This window comes from Lepidochelys olivacea (genome assembly GCF_965140295.1).
Source record: "Lepidochelys olivacea isolate rLepOli2 genome assembly, chromosome: 1".
NCBI lineage: Eukaryota > Metazoa > Chordata > Testudines > Cheloniidae > Lepidochelys > Lepidochelys olivacea.
The window spans coordinates 236,317,537-236,338,375 of NC_140411.1; the positions used below are offsets into that span (position 1 = coordinate 236,317,537).

Genomic DNA, 20,839 nt, shown 5'->3' on the forward strand with positions numbered 1-20,839 from the left:
GAGGAGCTCCTCATAAACTGGAGAAACCAAGAGCAATTTGAATTCCCCAGAGCACTGGAGGAGCAGTCTCTTCAGCAGGAACTGGTTCATGGACATTGAGACACACCACAGGGAACAGGAACATTCTCTAATGGAGAGGCTCATTTGATGGCTGAAAGGGTGGGGCATCCACCTGCTGCCAAGACCCCACAATCATCCCATCTGCTGCTGCTGCCGCCGTGTCTGGCTGCCAACCAAGGTGCTGCTGAGCTGGAGGATCCTGTTGCAATAACTCCCTCAACTGAGTAGGAGGAGAACACTGAGCCTGCAGTAGTCCTAGAACACTAATGTGCACCAGCCTCCAAAACCCTTTGCAAGAGACATCCGCAGATCTCACCACAAGTCATTGTCCTACTTCGTTCACCCCTTCTAATGAGGAGGGGAAGGAGATGGGTGCAAAGACAAACTGTGGGCCGTGTTCTCAATAGTAAACAGATACTTTGCTAACAATATGTTATTGTTCTGATTTCAAAATCTTCCCATTGAACCTTCTACTTCATACTTTTAGTAAATCTTTTGTTTTGTTTAACTTGTGTTGGCCCTCCTTCCTAATGATGAACTGAAGGTGCTTTTTCATTCTTGAATGGGCCGCAAGCTTCCTACTTCATTTAATGGAATGGTGTGTAAAAATCTGGTGTCAATAGTTTTGAATCCCCCCAAGGTTCAAAAATACTTTAAGTCACACAATTACACAGAAGGGATAGGGAACCACTACTATTTTTCAACCTAGGAGATGTCCAAAGCATAGAAAAGGGGTCAATCAATCTTTTAAAGGCTTTATTAGACATGTTGAAAATCAAAACCAAAGAATAGTAACAAACAAAAAGGGAACATGCCAGCAATAACAAACTATGGCAGTACCCTGTACAGAAATACCCCCTTCCTGCCTTGCCAAATTTTTAAGAATTTCAACTGTACCAGGGACTAGTGCTCTATAACAGTCCTTAGTTGCACTTAACTCTGCTGACAATAAAAAGTCAAAAAGCACAATGCAGTACTTTCCCCCATCAAAGCAAACAGTCATAAACTAATTTAAAAAGTTTAAGTGCTCCAAATAAGCGAGGTTTCTAAAGAAGTGTGAACAGTGTAGACAAAAACATTGCTCAATGAGCTCAGAATAACTCAGTTGCCACCCTCCACAGCAGAAACCCAGCACCAAGGTGATAACCCAATAGCGGTGCCCTGTTAATTGTCATTACTGTGTGCATTGTCACAAGAATGAATGGCTAATGACCTTTGGCTACAGGGGAACAAAACTCTCACAAAGCTGTGTAGCCCTATAAGTACGTACCAATGTTTCCTCATGTGCATATCCCGCAGCTATACAGGATGAATAGATGTCCCTTGGCACAGGCAGGTGTCATCCTCTGCCTCTCTGCTGTGCCAAGATATATGCACATATGGCATCACTGATTTTCCTCTCCCATTGGGAACCAGGACCAGTGTTAACATGGGTGTAATCCAGCTGCCTGTACAGAGTTTGTAAATCAGACTTGTCCTGAGATCACTCAGGATGGAAACACTCCCCTCTATCTCACAAATGTTATGAAGTATGCAGCAGACAATGATTATATGAACAGTGTTTGCCACATTGGCATCCAGACAGCTGCAAAGGCAGCACCAACAAGCTTTCAGTTTATCAAATGTGCACTCCACTACCAGTCTGCAGCTACTTAGCTTGAAACTGAATTCCTGTTTTCCAGGGTCATTGATGTTGGGTACAGTTTCATGAGCCAAAGCAGAAGCAGGTATGCCACAATAAAAGTTGACACAGACACACTGTATAGAACCAGAACATTTCTGGGAAATAAAAACCGTTTCCCCCCACTTCAAGTACAATCTTGATCTCCTCAGCACCCAGCATCATGAACCTTTCCAGTGTTTCCCACATTTGTATTAATGAATCATAGAATATCAGGGTTAGAAGGGACCTCAGGAGGTCACCTAGTCCAACCCCCTGCTCAAAGCAGGACCAATCCCCAACTAAATCATCCCAGCCAGGGCTTTGTCAAGCCTGATCTTAAAACTTCTAAGGAAGGAGATTCCACCACCTCCCTAGGTAACGCATTCCAGTGCTTCACCACCCTCCTAGTGAAAAAGTTTTTCCTAATATCCAACCTAAACCTCCCCCACTGCAACTTGAGACCATTACTCCTTGTTCTATCATCTGCTACCACTGAGAACAGTCTAGATCCATTCTCTTTGGAACCCCCTTTCAGGTAGTTGAAAGCAGCTATCAAATCCCCCCTCATTCTTCTCTTCTGCAGACTAAACAATCCCAGTTCCCTCAGCCTCTCCTCATAAGTCATGTGTTCCAGTCCCCTAATCATTTTTGTTGCCCTCCACTGGACGTTTTCCAATTTTTCCACATCCTTCTTGTAGTGTGGGGCCCAAAACTGGACACAGTACTCCAGATGACACCTTGCCAATGTCGAATAGAGGGGAACGATTACGTCCCTCGATCTGCTGGCAATGCCCCTACTTATACATCCCAAAATGCCATTGGCCTTCTTGGCAACAAGGACACACTGCTGACTCATATCCAGCTTCTCATCCACTGTAACCCCTATGTCCTTTTCTGCAGAACTGCTGCCTAGCCATTTGATCCCTAGTCTGTAGCGATGCATGGGATTCTTCCGTCCTAAGTGCAGGACTCTGCACTTGTCCTTGTTGAACCTCATCAGATTTCTTCTGGGCCAATCCTCTAATTTGTCTAGGGCCCTCTGAATACTATCTCTACCCTCCTGTGGTCTACTAAGCCCCTGTGGTCTACTAAGCCTTTCAGAACAATTGAATGGTAACCTTTTTGGGTCACATACTCAGTTGTGCCCCTTGTGATGGGCAAAATATTTGGATATGAGTGCCATTAATGGTCCCTGCACAGTTCGGAAACTGCATCCTCTGAAATTCATATATTATTTTTGGAACTTTTCTTATGGCAACCCATGGGTAAATTATTTGCCTCACAAATCTGCACAACAACCACCTTGACAGTGGACTTTCCAAACCCAGACCTATAGCTGTTTGGTGTTGACAGCTTCCAGAGGGCAACAACAACCCACTTCTGAATCGGTATGGCTTCCTTGAATGTAGTGTGCTGGAAGGGTGCTGGAAGCTCTTCACACAGCTCAATGAAGGTGTGTTTCTTCATTCAGAAGTTTTGAAGCCACTACTGGTTATCCCAGGTTTCCAAAACAATATGATCTCACCACACTGTGCTAGTTCTCATCCATCAGAAGTTACGGTCAACTAAAGAGACTACCATGACAACACTGGCATTCATCATAGCTGTACCATGTGAGCTGAATGAATTGTCATTGACCTTAAAAGTCCGCCATCTTCCATGTGTCAGAAAATGCTGTCCAAATTCCATCCCGTGTCTCACAGAGTGCATACTCCACTGCATAACCATTGGTCTGCAATAAGGAGCAGAAGCAGAACCAGATAATCATCCATTTGCTCCATGTTTTTCACCTAGTTTTGTAGAGAATAACTGAAGGGCAACATGATCAGGAAGTGCCATAGGCAAATGTGTGAAAGCAGGGGACCATACCAACAAAACACAGCAAATCTGTTCCTAGAGTGTCTCCCTGTGATGCACACAATCCTGAAACACTGTTCCTGAAACATTAAGCGCTAACATTAAGTACCTACAGCTAGAGTGTGGACACAGGTATACATGTGTGCACAGCTTTATACTAGTGTCCAGCTCAGCATGCCTGTGTATGTGTATATGGGAAACACACACAAGTATGAACATGGTATGAACATAATCCAGTGCTCCGCTATGCGCACAAGTATAGACATAGCCTGTAATACTCTGAGGTTATGTCTCACGATCTGCCACCTGGTGTGTCTGCTCCAAAGTTGCTCATGACAAAGCCACAATAGAGTCCTTAGCAATTCTATATATTCAAAGCTTCATGTAAATTTATCCTGGAAGCCATCTATTACAATTTTGGCTCATGTAAAGGAAACAAAAAGAGACACATTACAGTCACCCTAACTGTCCACCACAGAATCAGGCTCTATGGTGGCTTTGTATAATTCCCTCACAAAAGGTGTCTCTTTTTTTTCCTTCAAAAAAACCCCCAAAACTCACCATGCTCAATAAAATGCACATCAAAACACTTTTCCAAGCACTTTAACACTCACCTGTTATAAAGTTAGACTTAGATGCTGACTGACCATACTGCTGTTCCATGTATTTTGGTTTGTAAGTCAAGAAACCAACAAAGCTACTGAATTGTAATAGTGAACAACACAAAAACATTACATAAATTCTATTACTCAATACTCTTTTCAGAGAGATAAAGAAATCTGAAAGACACAATATACAATTTTATTTTAAAAAATGCTTGGCATAATTATTGGTAAATAATCTATGAGATTCAGAGCCAAATTCTGCCCTCAGACACCTATGTGCTTATCTCACTGTAGGATTTCAGGTGAGTATCTGAGGGCAGAATCTGGTCCTCAATTAGAATATAGGCTGTGATATTACAGTAAAATCCTCTGAAATGGTAAACTTCAGTGGAGACATACCAACTGAGGCCCCAGTCCACCAGTGAGATCTACACAGAAGGCCCCTGGGGAAACTGAAGTCAATGGGGCAGCACACAGGCCAAAGGGACTATCTGCTCACATGAATCTCACTGTAGGATCCAGGTCTAAGTGATTTCTCCGTGGTTCCTCTGTACCTTGTGTCATGTCTTGCATTGGGAACTGTAGCCAATGATTTTAGTTTATTGTTCATTTATTGTGTGATGTTATAATTAACTAACAGGTTATGTCATATATAATCATTGTATGCAAAATAGAGTTAAATTGTAGAAGTATAAAATAGATCAGTAGTTAGAAAGGATAATTACATAGTAGGTATCTAAGTAAGTAGGGCTGAAGCACAAGGCCTACAGGCTGAGGCCTGTAAGATTTTAGCTTAGCCATACTAGGCTATAGCCTTAAGAAATGCTTGACATAGGTAAGTGACCAAAGAATGACCCTATCCCCCACAAAATTACAGGAAAAGATATACCAATGGATGAGACTGTGAAAAATTAACAGAGTAATTTTTTGCTTACAAGATATCCGGTAGTCACATTTTTCTAACACATGCCCTAACCGCAGGGTGCACTATGTGCATAAATGCTAACGGGGTATAGTCAGAATCACATTATAAAAAGAGGGTGCCTGGATTAGGAAAACTGAGCTCCCTATGGGAAACTCCAGCAGGAACCATCCTTCTTCTGATGATCAATTGGCAAGGCAGCCATCAGACCTTAAGAATAGCATTAAGGATGTGTGAGTATAATGATATTTTTAACTTATGAATAGGTCTTCATAGAATTTTTTATATGCTTAGGTAATCATAACTTCAATTGTAACTTTAACAAAACTTGTAAAAGAGTCTAGACCTTGTAGGTGTGAATGTGCGTGTGGTCACTAAGGTTGGTCTTTACGTGTTCCTAGACACTCTAAATCTGAAGCAAGTAGCAGAGGTAACGTTCACTCTGTTGAACATGCAACTCTAGCCACCAGAGCCAAATCCACAATGGTTTAATACAACATTACTAAATTCACTTTAAATAAAGTAAAAGGCTGCAGAACTGAACCAGAACAGGAGAAGTGTAAAGATGACACAACGTCATCTTTTTCCTTGCCTCTACCCTCCCACATTCCTGCACTGAGCACAGCTCAGCCCTGAAGGGAAAATCAGGCCTCCTGTATTTTTCATTGCAGACAATTCATTTAACATTTTCCATTACATCTGTGATGATCATGAAAATAATATGGAAATAATTGTGACTTGCTGGGAAAAGAACCTTCTGATTTTTTTAGGCTTAACCCTCACTAATTTTAACACAGACTTTAGTTAATTTTGGTCACTCATTTTTCCTTAGTTCCAGTTTGATTCTAGTACAAACTTTTAAATGTAAGACCTAATTACATAATTGACTCAATGCAGGCCAACCTTCATGACCACCCAGAAACCCAATGACTTCAAATAATCCTTGTGGGGTGGGCTTGGGGTGTTCCTGTGTTACATTGTACTGGTAGGTTTCCAGTTTAGCAGAATATATAAAACACTTGCCTTTTGAAGTTACTGACCACTTCACTGGCTGATGATTTTCAGATTCACGATGCTTGCTCTGGTCTTCTTTAATTTTGGAGAGATCAGATGAAATTTTGTCATTGTTTTCTTCCTCCTGCTTTTTCAGACTTTTCGGCAGGAAACAGAATGGTATGGCAGCAATGAGATTAATTATTCCAGCTATAATAAAACCAAGCCACCATGCACCTACCCACCGGGAGTCTTTTGGAGTTATGGTTATGCTACCTAGAATAAAATGAGACAAAAAAGAATTCTATTAATGAAGAAAAAGACCCCCCCCATCCTCTATAGTCGCTGGGAAATCCACATTATAGACTGGAAGGAAACTCAGTATTTTCAATATTTAGTGAGATATATTGAAAGATAACATAAAGCAAGCAGGGCATCAGCAGTCATATAATATCTTGGTTGGTGTTGTTTTTCACTTGCCTTCACACATTTGCTGACTTAGAATCATAGAATTGTAGACTTACAATTAAGACTTACAATTACATAGAAGGTCAGAAGGGACCATTATGATCATCTAGTCTGACCTCCTGCACAACGCAGGCCATGGAAAATCACCCGCCCACTCCTGTAACAAACCTCCAACCTATGTCTGAGCTATTGAAGTCCTCAAATCGTGGTTTAAAGACTTTGAGGTGCAGAGAATTATCCAGCAAGTGACCCGTGCCCCATGCTGCAGAGGAAGGCAAAAAAGCCTCTGCCAATCTGCCCTGGAGGAAAATTCCTTCCCGACTCCAAATATGACAATCAGCTAAACCCTGAGCATGTTGGCAAGACTCACCAGCCAGACACCCAGGAAAGAATTCTCTGTAGTAACTCGGATCCCACTCCATCTAACATCCCATCACAGGCCATTGGGCATATCTACCGCTAATAGTTGAAGATCAATTAATTGCCAAAATTAGGCTATCCCATCATATCATCCCTTACAAAAATTATCAAGCTTAGTCTTGAAGCCAGATATGTCGTTTTCCCCCACTGCTTCCATTGGAAGGCTGTTCCAGAACTTCACTCCTCTGATGGTTAGAAACCTTTGTCTAATTTCAAGTCTAAACTTCCTGATGGCCAGTTTATATCCATTTGTTCTTGTGTCCACATTGGTACTGAGCTTAAATAATTCTTCTCCCTCCATGGTATTTATCCCTGATATATTTATAGAGAGCAATCATATCTCCCCTCAACCTTCTTTTTGTTAGGCTAAACAAGCCAAGCTCCTTGAGTCTTCTTTCATAAGACAGGTTTTCCATTCCTCGGATCATCCTAGTAGCCCTTCTCTGTATCTATTCTGGTTTGAATTCATCCTTCTTAAACATGGGAGACCATAACTGCACACAATGTTCCAGATGAGGTCTCACCAGTGCCTGGTATAACGGTACTAACACCTCCTTATCTCTACTGGAAATAACTCACCTGATGCATCCCAAGACCGCATTAGCTTTTTTCACGGCCATATCACATTGGCGGCTCACAGTCATCCTGTGAACAACCAGTATGCCGAGGTCCTTCTCCTCCTCTGTTACTTCCAGGTAATGCGTTCCCAGTTTATAACAGAAATTCTTGTTATTAATCCCTAAATGCATAACCTTGCACTTCTCACTATTAAATTTCATCCTATTACTCCAGTTTACAAGATCATCCAGATCTTTCTGTATGATATCCCGGTCCTTCTCTGTGTTGGCAATACCTCCCAGCTTTGTGTCATCCACAAACTTTATTAGCACATTCCTGCTTTTTGTGCCAAGGTCCGTAATAAAAAGATTAAATAAGATTGGTCCCCAAACTGATCCTTGAGGAACTGGACTAGTAACCGTCTTCCAGCCTGACAGTTCACCTTTCAGTGTGACCTTGCATACTACAGATGTCAAACTAACAGGCCTGTAGTTACCTGGATCACTTTTTTTTCCTTTCTTAAAAATAGGAACTATGTTAGCAATTCTCCAATCATACGGTACAACTCCTGAGTTTACAGATTCATTAAAAATTTTTGCTAATGGGCTTGCAATTTCATGCGTCAGTTCCTTTAATATTCTTGGATGAAGATTAACTGGGCCCCCCGATTTAGTCCCATTAAGCTGTTCAAGTTTGGCTTCTACCTTGGATGTGGTAATATCTACCTTCATATCCTCATTCCCATTTGTCATCCTACCATTATCCCTAAGCTCCTCATTAGCCTCATTAAAGACTGAGGCAAAGTATTTGTTTAGTTGGTCCTCACAGAATCAATTCTGAAGCACTTTGAGGAGAGGAAAGTGATCGGGAACAGTCAGCATGGATTCACCAAGGGCAAGTCATGCCTGACTAACCTAATTGCCTTCTATGATGAGATAACTGGGTCTGTGGATGAGGGGAAAGCAGTGGACATGTTATTCCTTGACTTTAGCAAAGCTTTTTATGTGGTCTCCCACAGTATTCTTGCCAGCAAGTTAAAGAAGTATGGGCTGGATAAATGGACTATAAGGTGGATAGAAAGCTGGCTTGATCATCGGGCTCAATGGGTAGTGATCAATGGCTCCATGTCTAGTTGGTAGCTGGCATGAAGTGGAGTGCCCCAACGGTCAGTCCTGGGGCCGGTTTTGTTCAATATCTTCATTAATGATCTGCAGGATGGCATGGATTGCACCCTCAACAAGTTTGCAGATGACACTAAACTGGGAGGAGTGGTAGATATGCTGGAGGTTAGGGATAGGATACAGGGGGACCTAGACAAATTAGAGGATTGGGCCAAAAGAAATCTGATGAGGTTCAACAAGGACAAGTGCAAAATCCTGCACTTAGGATGGAAGAATCCCACGTACTGCCACATACTAGGGACCAAGCGGCTAGGCAGCAGTTCTGCAGAAAAGGACCTAGGGGTTACAGTGGATGAGAAGCTGGATATGAGTCAACAGTGTGCCCTTGTTGCCAGGAAGGCTAACGGCAATTTGGGCTTTATAAGTAGGAGCATTGCCAGCAGATCGAGGGATGTGATCATTCCCCTCTATTCAACATTGGTGAGGTCTCATCTGGAGTACTGTGTCCAGTTTTGGGCCCCACACTACAAGAAGGATGTTGAAAAATTGGAAAGAGTCCAGCGGAGGGCAATAAAAATGATTAGGGGGCTGGAGCACATGACTTATAAGGAGAGGCTGAGGGAACTATATCAAATATCTAAACAAATACTTTGCCTCAGTCTTTAATGAGGAGCTTAGGGATAATGGTAGGATGACAAATGGGAATGAGGATATGGAGGTAGATATTACCACATCCGAGGTAGAAGCCAAACTCCAACAGCTTAATGGGACATCAGGGGGCCCGGTTAATCTTCATCCAAGAATATTAAAGGAACTGACACATGAAATTGCAAGCCCATTAGCAAAAATTTTTAATGAATCTGTAAACTCAGGGGTTGTACTGTATGACTGGAGAATTGCTAACATAGTTCCTATTTTTAAGAAAGAAAAAAAAGCGATCTGGTAACTACAAGCCTGTTAGTTTGACATCTGTAGTATGCAAGGTCTTGGAGAAAATTTTGAAGGAGAAAGTAGTTAAGGACATTGAGGTCAATGGTAATTGGGACAAAATACAACATGGCTTTACAAAAAGTAGATCGTGCCAAACCAACCTGATCTCCTTCTTTGAGAAAGTAACAGATTTTTTAGACAAAGGGAATGCAGTAGATCTAATTTACCTCGATTTCAGTAAGGCATCTGATACAGGTCCATGGAGATTTATTAGCTAAATTGGAAAAGATGGGGGTCGATATGAAAATTGAAAGGTAGATAAGGAATTGGTTAAAGGGGAGACTACAGCGTGTCACACTGAAAGGTGAACTGTCAGGCTGGAGGGAGGTTACCAGTGGAGTTCCTCAGGGATCGGTTTTGGGACCAATCTTATTTAATCTTTTTATTACTGACCTTGGCAGAAAAAGTGGGAATGTGCTAATAAAATTTGCGGATGACACAAAGCTGGGAGGTATTGCCAATACAGAGAAGGACCGGGATATCATACAGGAAGATCTGGATGACCTTGTAAACTGGAGTACTAGTAATAGGAAGAAATTTAATAGTGAGAAGTGCAAAGTCATGCATTTAGGGATTAATAACAAGAGTTTCTGTTATAAACTGGGAATGCATTACCTGGAAGTAACAGAGGAGGAGAAGGACCTCGGCATACTGGTTGTTCACAGGATGACTGTGAGCCGCCAATGTGATATGGCCGTGAAAAAAGCTAATGCGGTCTTGGGATGCATCAGGTGAGTTATTTCCAGTAGAGATAAGGAGGTGTTAATACCGTTATACCAGGCACTGGTGAGACCTCATCTGGAACATTGTGTGCAGTTGTGGTCTCCCATGTTTAAGAAGGATGAATTCAAACCAGAATAGATACAGAGAAGGGCTACTAGGATGATCCGAGGAATGGAAAACTTGTCTTATGAAAGAAGACTCAAGGAGCTTGGCTTGTTTAGCCTAACAAAAAGAAGGTTGAGGGGAGATATGATTGCTCTCTATAAATATATCAGGGATAAATACCATGGAGGGAGAAGAATTATTTAAGCTCAGTACCAATGTGGACACAAGAACAAATGGATATAAACTGGCCATCAGGAAGTTTAGACTTGAAATTAGACAAAGGTTTCTAACCATCAGAGGAGTGAAGTTCTGGAACAGCCTTCCAATGGAAGCAGTAGGGGAAAACGACATATCTGGCTTCAAGACTAAGCTTGATAATTTTTGTAAGGGATGATATGATGGGATAGCCTAATTTTGGCAATTAATTGATCTTCAACTATTAGCGGTAGATATGCCCAATGGCCTGTGATGGGATGTGAGATGGGGTGGGATCTGAGTTACTACAGAGAATTCTTTCCTGGGTGTCTGGCTGGAAAATCTTGCCTACATGCTCAAGGTTTAGCTGATCACCATATTTGGGGTTGGGAAGGAATTTTCCTCCAGGGCAGATTGGCAGAGGCCCTGGGGGCTTTTCGCCTTCCTCTGCATCATGGGGCACGGGTCACTTGCTGGATAATTCTCTGCACCTCAAAGTCTTTAAACCATGATTTAAGGACTTCAATAGGTCCGACATAGGTTAGGGGTTTCTTACAGGAGTTGGTGGGTGATTTTCCATGGCCTGTGTTGTGCAGGAGGTCAGACTAGATGATCATAATGGTCCCTTCTGACCTTGAAGTCTATGATTCAATGACTCTGTAAACTGGGATTATTTAGTCTGCAGAAAAGAAGAATGAGGAGGGATTTGATAGCTGCTTTCAACTACCTGAAAGGAGGTTCCAAAGAGGATGGATCTAGACTGTTCTTAGTGGTAGCAGATGACAGAACAAGGAGTAATGGTATCAAGTTGCAGTGGGGGAGGTTTAGGTTGGATATTAGAAAAAACTTTTTCACTAGGAGGGTGGTGAAGCACTGGAATGGGTTACCTAGGGAGGTCTCCTTCCTTAGAGATTTTTAAGATCAGGCTTGACAAAGCCCTGGCTGGGATGATTTAGTTGGGGATTGGTCCTGCTTTGAGCAGGAGGTTGGACTAGATGACCTCCTGAGTTCCCTTCCAACCCTAATATTCTATGATTCAAGCAGAGTCCCACACACACCATGGATCCGCTAGGACACAGTACTTTTTACTAACCTTTTTTCTTATAGGACCTTCCAGCAAAATGCTTAATCATGTGCTTAATTTTAAGCACATGAGGAGTCCCATTGGCTTCCTTGAGATTTGTCACATACTTAAGTCCGTATTATGGAGAATGTGGGAGCTGCCTGTAGTATTTTTATGAATATCATATGTCCATCTATTTGTTGGATTGTTTATCTATTGTTTGCTGTGTGACTACCGAAGAGTTAAGTCATGCAAGAGCTGGGAACACTGGGCTGAGGAGCAGATGATGGCTTCAAATAAGCCCTACTGCTGGTACACACATACAATAGAGTTGTCAATTCCTATTAGATTTTACTTCTACCTTGTAAGGGCACTGTCTGGCTGGTGATTCCATGTGTGTGTGTGTGTCTGTGTTTTGACAGGGTGGGGAAATCCACATAGGAAATCTAAACAGAGAGCTTTGTCACTGATGGAAGGACAGCCTTTGATGAGACAGTAAGAGACAGGGATTGATGAGTCTCTTAGTTTATCTCAATTTGCAAAGCAAATGTGGGGGTGCCTGGGATAAGCCAGGTCTGCCTTAGCTTAGCTTAGGTAAGATATAGATGTATATGGACTATTGTTTTAAGATCTGTTTCTCTGAATGCCTTGGTTCTGACTCAACAGTGCTTTGCTTTAAGAAACTTGCTTGGTCAGTGTAATAACCACTTGTTGAAGCTCCCAAAGGAAAGTATGTACGAGGGTCCAAAACCCGAGTTGAACCTGCTAAGAAATCACGGTTCGTCCAAAAGGGACTACAGCTGAAGGCCAGGTCTCATAGTGAGAGAGTTGCATGATTCCATCTCAAAAAGAAGTGGAGGTAATGAGGCCTGTCACCTGAGAGATTGCACTTTAGGAGACCAGGAGTAGTTATAGCTGTAGTTAATCCAGTGACCACGGCATATATGATCAAAATTTTGTTGGGATCAGGGCCTTAAAAAGCAAAATAAGCAAATATCTGTATGGGGGCACTGTAAACAGTCTCACCCTGCAAGCATATGCTCAGATATTAGGCTATTTAAAGATCACCAATGGGTGTTACATTTCAAATGCCTTTATTAACATTATTTATTTATATTACACATGCACAGGTGTGTGCAATGGAAAAGAGTCGGCACACATGTCTGTGTGTGAAAAGTTGAATGCACACCAATGGACACCAAATAGAAAGCCCTTTGAAAACATCACCTCATATATTTTCTTTTTTGTTTAACCCTTAGTAAAATTTGAACTCAGTAATAAAGAGTAATATTAAACAATTAACATATTATATTCTCAGCCAACATTTGAAATTAACCACCTAAAATGAAAAATTGATATGCTAGGCAAAGCCCATCAGGAAGGGCATGACTCAGCAAAGCATTCAGTGAGGGTGCTTAAGCACATATTTAAATTTAAGCATGTTTAAATGCTTTATTGAATAGGTATGGATTTAAGCCCATGCTGAAGTGCTTTCCTGGATTGGGCCTAAAATATTTCCCATACCTACAACTTTTAAAATTATTTTTTCAGTGAAAACACTTTGTTCTCACCTCACCTTGAAACAAAGATATTTATTATTTACCGAAAGGCATGAAAATATTTGGCGTATCCTGATATAAAGCACTGGTCATATTGATTGTTATACAACAGTTTAATATAATTGGCTCTCCATTTTTCCTTACCTAGATCCACAAATCCAATATCCACATACAAGCTGGCACACAGTGATCCCAACAGGTAGCCGATTATTGGCCCGATCATTGCTATTGTGTGCAAACATGCTGAAAATATAACGAAGTAGACACAGATAAATTTACAGACATGTGGCCCTATATGTTTTCCACCTATTTTTCTTATTCCTCTCCTAGACCCAGGGTATTCCAGGAAGTGCAAAGACTAGCATCCTGCCATGTGAGATAGGTTTTTTACTCTTCTCCTATTTGGTGAAAAAAGATCACCTTAGGCAGTATTAATGTATCATTTATTGATTTATTTAAATTTGTTTAGTGGCCATCCAAGACTACAAGAGCCAAATTAACTCCATTCATATAAAACTCAAGTTCAAGTCTCAGTGCAGGTAGAATGAACCAGGACTCGGTGGGTTAAGACAAAAACATTACATGGAAATTTATACAGCCTCGTCATTTTCTTTTGAAGGCAGCAATGGACTAGGAATGAAGGCTACCTCACTACTGTGAGGGTAACTAATTCTTTGGTTAGTTGGCCAAACTAATTAAATAAAATAGAATAGTTTTGAAACAACCCAAAATGAATTTTTTTTAAAAAATTTCAGCACACTGAAAAAGTCACCAAAATTTCATATCAGGTCAAATGAAATGTGTTGTACAATCTGAAAAAAGATGTTCGTTATTGCGGGGGTTTTTTGCCTTTATAAAAAGCTGTTTATAAAAGTGAATAAAATTTTGAAATGAAAGATAATTTCAAATTGAAAAGCTGACGTTTCATTTAGAAAAAGTCACATCCAAATATTTTGACTTTTTCTGATTTTGTAATGTGTGTTTCTGGGTTTTTTGGGGGGAGGGAGGTTGTTTGTTATTTTATTTGACCAAAACAATTTAGCAAATTCAACACAAATTCACAAAATGTTTCAATTGATGCAAATCTGTATTTATCAGAAGAAAAAAAAAAAAGCTTTGTCAAAAGATTTTGCCTGGTTCCAATGGAGAGAGCTATTTTTTTTTAAAGGACTCTTTAGGGGAAAGTGTAGATGATCTACTTTTAAAGCTAAAGCAGATTTGCTCCTGTCACTGTTTCTTTGTAACCAGCCTTTTCATCCTCTTAAGATTACCTATGTATAAAGGAGCATCTTCTTCTTTAGCAAAATCATCAAGGTAAGAAATTCCTAGTGGTGTTATTGGCGTTTCCCCAATTCCACGTAACAAGTTGCCCAATAAGACATATATCCACATATATGATGATGCTTCCTTTACACAATCTGTAAATAACAGTAATTACCATCTTTACAGTAGAACAATAAACCATGAGCCTGGCTATAACACCATTTAACACACTCTCTCTCATCTTGCTCAATTGTTTTTTCTTACATAAGACTAAGACTCTGCCTAGGTAACCAAACTCATTAAACCTGTCTAGGTTGCCAAAATCATCAGCCCTCCCTTTAACAACACTTCTAGATATCAGTCACATGCTTGTCTATCAAACATAGTCATGCAAGGATAATGGTCTGTATTGTTAGGGAAAGAATATCTAGGAAAAAATAAACAGATTGAAACTGTGATAGACATACTCTATGACATTTCATTTACACCTTCAACTATGTCCCCTGATCCAGGCTAACAGTTGGCTCATGGGTCCTATAGTGACATTTTTCTCCTCCTATGCAGCATACAGCTGGAGATGCTCTTTCGGTATATTCTAAACTGATAGTGAGGTGTGTGAAGATCACAGAAATGCCAGTTAATTTCCAGTTAACTTTAACTCAGCTTGGACCCTTAAATTTTCTTTGGGAATCAATTCTCCTCACAAATTATATGAGAAATTCCTTTAATGTCAATGTGAGGTACTTATATCCAGAAGGGTGGGAGAAACTGGGCCCAAGTAGTTCAGATACTTCTGGATTGGTAGATGTGCTTGCTCTGAGTGAGATTTACAAGGCTGCTGTATCACTGAATTGTCACTAACACCCTCCAAATAAGTTAAGGCTTAAATGGGGTTTAGAATTGTACTAGCCCTCCATACTGGGGTGAATTGCCCTCTTGTGTGAAGACCGATTTATAAGTAGGTCAGAATTGTCACATTTAGACGTATTTACAGTTACACTCACCTGAATCTGGATGTTCCGATAAGGTTTCACTGACACCAGTTACATTTTGATCCACGGAGCAGGGAGAGAGACTTGAAGTTGAGTTGACTGACAACACTGCATGAGATGCTGTTTCATACTTATAACTGAACACATACAACATTATATTTAGTTGTGATGTTTCTGGGCAGTTGAAGAAATACAGGGGTATATTTTATCTCAGTACAGGGGGAATTTTGTGACTGCTGTTTTGGCGAATAGACAGTATGGGCATCTAACTGGAAAAAATAATTTGAATGCGGTGCACAGACAAAGTGTTAATTGAACAGTTAAAAGAGGGTCACTTAAGTAAAAAAAAAATAAGGGGGGTGGGGAAAAAATGAGCAAAAAAATATCAAAAGCAACTGTAGTGTAAATCTACAGTCCTCTAGCCTGCCACACGCTAATTGGCAATATGGACCTTGCTACTGTGCACTGAAAGTCCATTGTACAAACAGCAGTGTATCAAACCATACTACCGAACTACAGAACTTTTAGTGTGCAGTAGAAGGGTCCACACAGCAAGTTAATGCATAGTATACTACAGCGCTGTAGATTTACACCCAGTTTGTCATGCACTAATTCTCCATATAGACAAGCCCTTAGTTATTTCTTGTAACTACAGTCCTATAGTCTCTTTGAGTTAAGTAATAGAAATGATAAGCCTGATGCTACTGCAAAACAGCAGAAGAGTTAGAAAGACTTTCTGCTGAACATAATTCTTTAGTTTTCTTTTTATGATTATAAACTTCTTGTGATATATATGGCAATTTCCTGCAATATCCGGGACAAACCTTATTGAAGTGAGTTTAAGTATTTTAGGAGTTCATTGTATTAAGAATGTAAATGTTTATGTATTAGTGTGGAATTGTATGCAACTTCTTTAACTGGGAAACAGGACTAATGTAAACCTTGGAAGTGGTATGAGCTTCAACAGGCCAAACAAGACTGAACTTTCAGTTGAGTGAGTTTCCTAGGAAATACTTGGCATGAGGGGAATGTAAATTACCCACCTCAGGAATCATTCTTTTGAATCATCCTGCATCTTGAGGAGAAACTCATTGTCTGACTGATTATCTATTCATAGTCTCTTCAAAGACCCAAACTGGATAAAGGAGTGACACACAGATTGATGGGGATTCTTGTTCCAAGACAAAGCAGTTATGAACTTGTAACCCCAGAAAACTCCTTTGGTGAGAATTGGGGGAGTATTCACCTGCCACAGTTGGGGTGATCTCTGGTAAACTAATCAATATGCATGTCAGTTATTTTATTGTTTTAATATGTTTTCTCTATAATGCTTTTACCATAAGAATAAAGGTACTTGCTTGGAAAGAGCTACGTGCTAACTTAACTGTGGGCAATAACACTGTTTATAGCCTCTGAAGAGAAGGCAAAGGAAACCTGCTTAGGCAGTCTCTTTTGCTGAGAATATACAGTGTAGGCAGGAAGTGTGCAGCCTAAAAATCTTCCAGTCATGCGGGAGAGAGACACACCCATTTTCCTGAGAGAAGTAAGAGCTGGGGAACTGGAAACTTGTGAGTGGGTGCCCTTGCTGGACCATAGAGGGGGAATACAGGTGCAGTTGCCTTGAACTGTGACACCCATAAAGGATTCTATTGTATTGAATATAGGAATAGAAATGTGTTGCATTGTTTATTTGTCACTGTATCAAAACTTCTGCTAGAAGAAATGTCATGGGTAGACAAAACAGTGCTTCTCTGAACAAAGAGAGGATGCATTTGTTGGCAAATTAGTTTCATGAGACATGAGGATTTTTAGCACCCTGAACAGAACTTTTGGCCCAGTTCTGCAAACACACACCTGAAAAGTCTCACTGAAGCCTCACATGAGTAATGACTATTTGCTCAGGTAGGGGTGTGCAGGATCAGCCCTTACAAATGTATGGCATAATACTGTAAGCTACTAATTAGACTCCTCCTTTAAAGTTCTGGATTTCTTCAACTCCCATTTCTGTGGGGCACCTTCACAGGTGAAGTTTGGAACCTTATATGAGTGACCCCTATGTCACAGTTTCCAGGTAACTGCACATGTATTCCCCACTCATGGTCCACCAAAGACACACACACTAGGCTCCCAGCTCCTCAGTCATCACTTCTCTTGGGCTGAGACCTACGTCTCTCTCCCTCCTGAGCAGAGTGTTGAGGCTGATCTACTGATTCCTGATTTACAGTGATATCCCCAACAAGCCAGACTTTCTAAAAGGCCAGCGTCTGCAATTTGCTTTCTCTCCGGAGGCTATGGCAAGTGTATTGCCAACAGATATACGTTACCACACAGCTCTTTCTAAGCAAGCACCTTTATTCTTAAGGTGAAAGAATTACAGAGAAAACACATTCAAACAGTAAAAGAACCTATACGCAGAGATCACCCCTCCCCCACTCCAACCTCGGGTTTTGGTAAGTGTCAGTGCTTCAAAATGCAAAACTGGGTTTCCCCCATGGTTACCATTTCATAACTGTTTCAGATTCAGAACCAGAACCAAGACTGGACAGATCAGCCAGTTTCTTTTTATAGCTCAGGCCTTTGATCTCCCATCTCCAGGAACAAATAATCAGTAAAGATATTCTCCTCAAGATGTGGCTTTGAAAGGCTGATTTTCTTGTATAACTAGAGGTTGGGAATTTGCATTAACATTAGGTATTCCCCAGGAAATCCACTTCACACTTCTTGTCCCAAAAGTCCATCCTTGTCTGGCACATTTTCAGTATAATCCTTTGAACTCCTGGGCCTCACATCACATCTTCCCCCTAGAGAAGTTATGCACAATCCTGAACCACAATAATACATTTAATACAGTGGACCTCAAAGATACTTAAACTTAATTCAATAAGGCTTTTCCCCAGGATATTTCAGGGAATTCCCATATTTGTCATGTTCTACTCTTCCATTTTACCAACATACAAATGACTGTGAGCAATTATTGAAGAACTAGAGTTTGTGCTGCCGCGGAGACACCATCATGTTGGACTTTAAAGATATTGGACAATGTAGTCAAACACGCTCTTGGAGTAGAATGCAGCTTTTCGACTTTTTTTGGATTAAGGCCCCAATATAGCACTGAAAAACTTTAATCACAGGAGTAGTCCCACTGACTTCCATTGGATTATTCCCACACTTCAAGTTTCACACATGCTTAAGTGCTTTCTTGGAATGGAGCCTCAGGGTCCTGTTCATAACTACAAAAATACCCAGTTACAGAAATCATATGAAATAGTTTTATAATATAATTATTCTACTGAAATTGTTGTGATTCATCATACTTTAACCTTCCGTGCAATAACCCTGTTTAAGGTCAGACTCTACCATCCTTCCTCACACTGAGCAATATCTCAGCCCTTCAGTAGTCCCAGCATTTTCCCTTAGACTCTTCCCTTAGAGTTAGCCATAGTAATGTCTTGAAAAGCAGCATGATGCACACTAGGGCTGACTGAAAAATTTTCTGTTAAAACTGGTTTTTGGTGGAAAATTTTGGTTTTCAGGGAATATAAATTCACATGGAAAGTGTCCACTTTCTGCAGAAAACGTCTGCTTTTCCTCAAAAGCCTACAACCCAACCAAACCAAAACATTTCTAGCTGAAATTTGAGACATTTTGGTGGTTCTGATTTTTGAAAAAAAGTTGACATTTTTTGAAAAAGTTGACATTTTGAAAAAAAGTTGACAAAGGACCGGGGAAGGAATTCCCACCAGTTCTAATGTGCGTTAATGTATGTGTGGAGTTGCCTGGCTTGAATATTTATTCTGATATCCAGAATATTAATTTAGTTTTAGGCCCTTTGATAATCCCAGATTTTAAAAACACAGTGGTGTTCGTTTGATAAAATGGAGAAAGTGGTATAGAATCCCAGTGCTATGGTACTTAAATTAGCCTTAGTGAATACTTACTATCCCATGAAGAAATGAGGCATTGCTGTTAAAATACTTCCAGCTGACATAATACAACACCCCAAAGCAATGATTTTTGGTCTATGAAATTTGGCTCCAAAATAACTTACAAATGCCAGCACCAGCAAATTACCTAAAAAAGCAAAGAAAACATTACTAGTAGATGCTGTTCATTGTATTTGCTCTGAGGAATTTACTGTTTGTTACGGAATAACAATTACCAATCTCAAAACTTCCATCAATTAAGCCAGCTACAGAGGAGGGAATATCAAATCTTCTTTCTATCTGAGTGATGGAACTTTTCATAATTGTTCCAGATAACGTTTTGCACAAGTAGCTGAATGACAAAGCAGCGAGAAACACCTGAGGAAAGATCAAGACAGAAGGTGGGAGGTAAGGGAGGAGAAATTGATAATATAGAAACCAAGAGAGCTTAAATCTATAGAACAATCTGTATGAATTAAATCTTAATTTAATTAATTTTACTAATCAAACTCCAATAGGGAAAATGTGATTTTTCTAACACAACATGAGGTCTTGATCCTGCAAGAAGCTCCCTCTGGGCTTTCAGAAGGTGTTTTCTTCCCATTCTTGGCTCACTGTGATCGAGAGAAGTCATGTGCATGGGACAGCCCAAAGCAGCAACTAACTTTGTTCGTGCTTAGGGATGGCATTGCCAACTTCAGCATCCAGAAAGCACGGCCTCCTTTGCTTTGCTGGTCAAAGGCTCCCCAGAATAGAATTTGTGCTTCTGAACCTAAAAGCCATCTGTAGATGGCAACCAGTTCAGTAGAGACAGCTTACCCTACTGAAACGTAACATCAATTTTCAAGCTATCCACAACACTGAGACCAACTGAAGAAACCTTGAGGCCTCGAGGTGCTACCAGAATACTAATAATTAACAAGAATAAGAGCGCTGGTCAGAGGCCACTTGCTGAAACTAGTGCAAACTGTCAATGAGTCTTAGCTTCAATTCAGTTATTACTTTTTTTAAGCCAGATTGTCAATCCCCAGGTTAGAAATCGTGTTGGTATTACAACACTGGGCTTTGCCACAAGCTTCACAATATCCCTTTTTTTCGGAGGTCTTGTACAGATTCTTTGGCAATCTCAACCCTGTTGGGATGCAGTTTGAACTATTTGGATTATATTTTTGTTGTACCCCTTTGCAAAGGAAATGTTTGTATTTGACTTTTTTATAGGTTTAAAACAAGAGCATTTGAATACACACTTTGCTTTGACACACAAACTCTATTAAGTATTGCAATGATTGCAGATAAAACCATGCTTATGATGACAAGACAGTCTAGGAGTGCTTAAATATTATCCAGATATTTCAGCAT

At 40.5% G+C, this 20,839-nt stretch overlaps 1 protein-coding gene across 3 annotated transcripts in view; it reads right to left on the bottom strand.

Annotated features, from left to right (window-relative positions):
- Window positions 1–20,839, bottom strand: part of SLCO1B3 (solute carrier organic anion transporter family member 1B3) — a 43,634-nt gene that overhangs the window by 14,822 nt on the left and 7,973 nt on the right. The window contains exons 3-10 of one of the 3 annotated variants that reach the window (XM_084622113.1): window positions 19,717–19,858; window positions 19,496–19,628; window positions 15,570–15,694; window positions 14,574–14,720; window positions 13,447–13,545; window positions 6,346–6,376; window positions 6,131–6,258; window positions 4,195–4,359 (exon numbers count right to left, since the gene is read on the bottom strand). In XM_084622113.1, coding sequence (XP_084478239.1) covers window positions 4,195–4,359; window positions 6,131–6,258; window positions 6,346–6,376; window positions 13,447–13,545; window positions 14,574–14,720; window positions 15,570–15,694; window positions 19,496–19,628; window positions 19,717–19,858 — 970 coding nt within the window. Of the gene's footprint in view, window positions 1–4,194; window positions 4,360–6,130; window positions 6,377–13,446; window positions 13,546–14,573; window positions 14,721–15,569; window positions 15,695–19,495; window positions 19,629–19,716; window positions 19,859–20,839 lie in introns of all 3 variants that reach the window. The other 2 variants (XM_084622112.1, XM_084622114.1) reach the window with 2 other exon arrangements.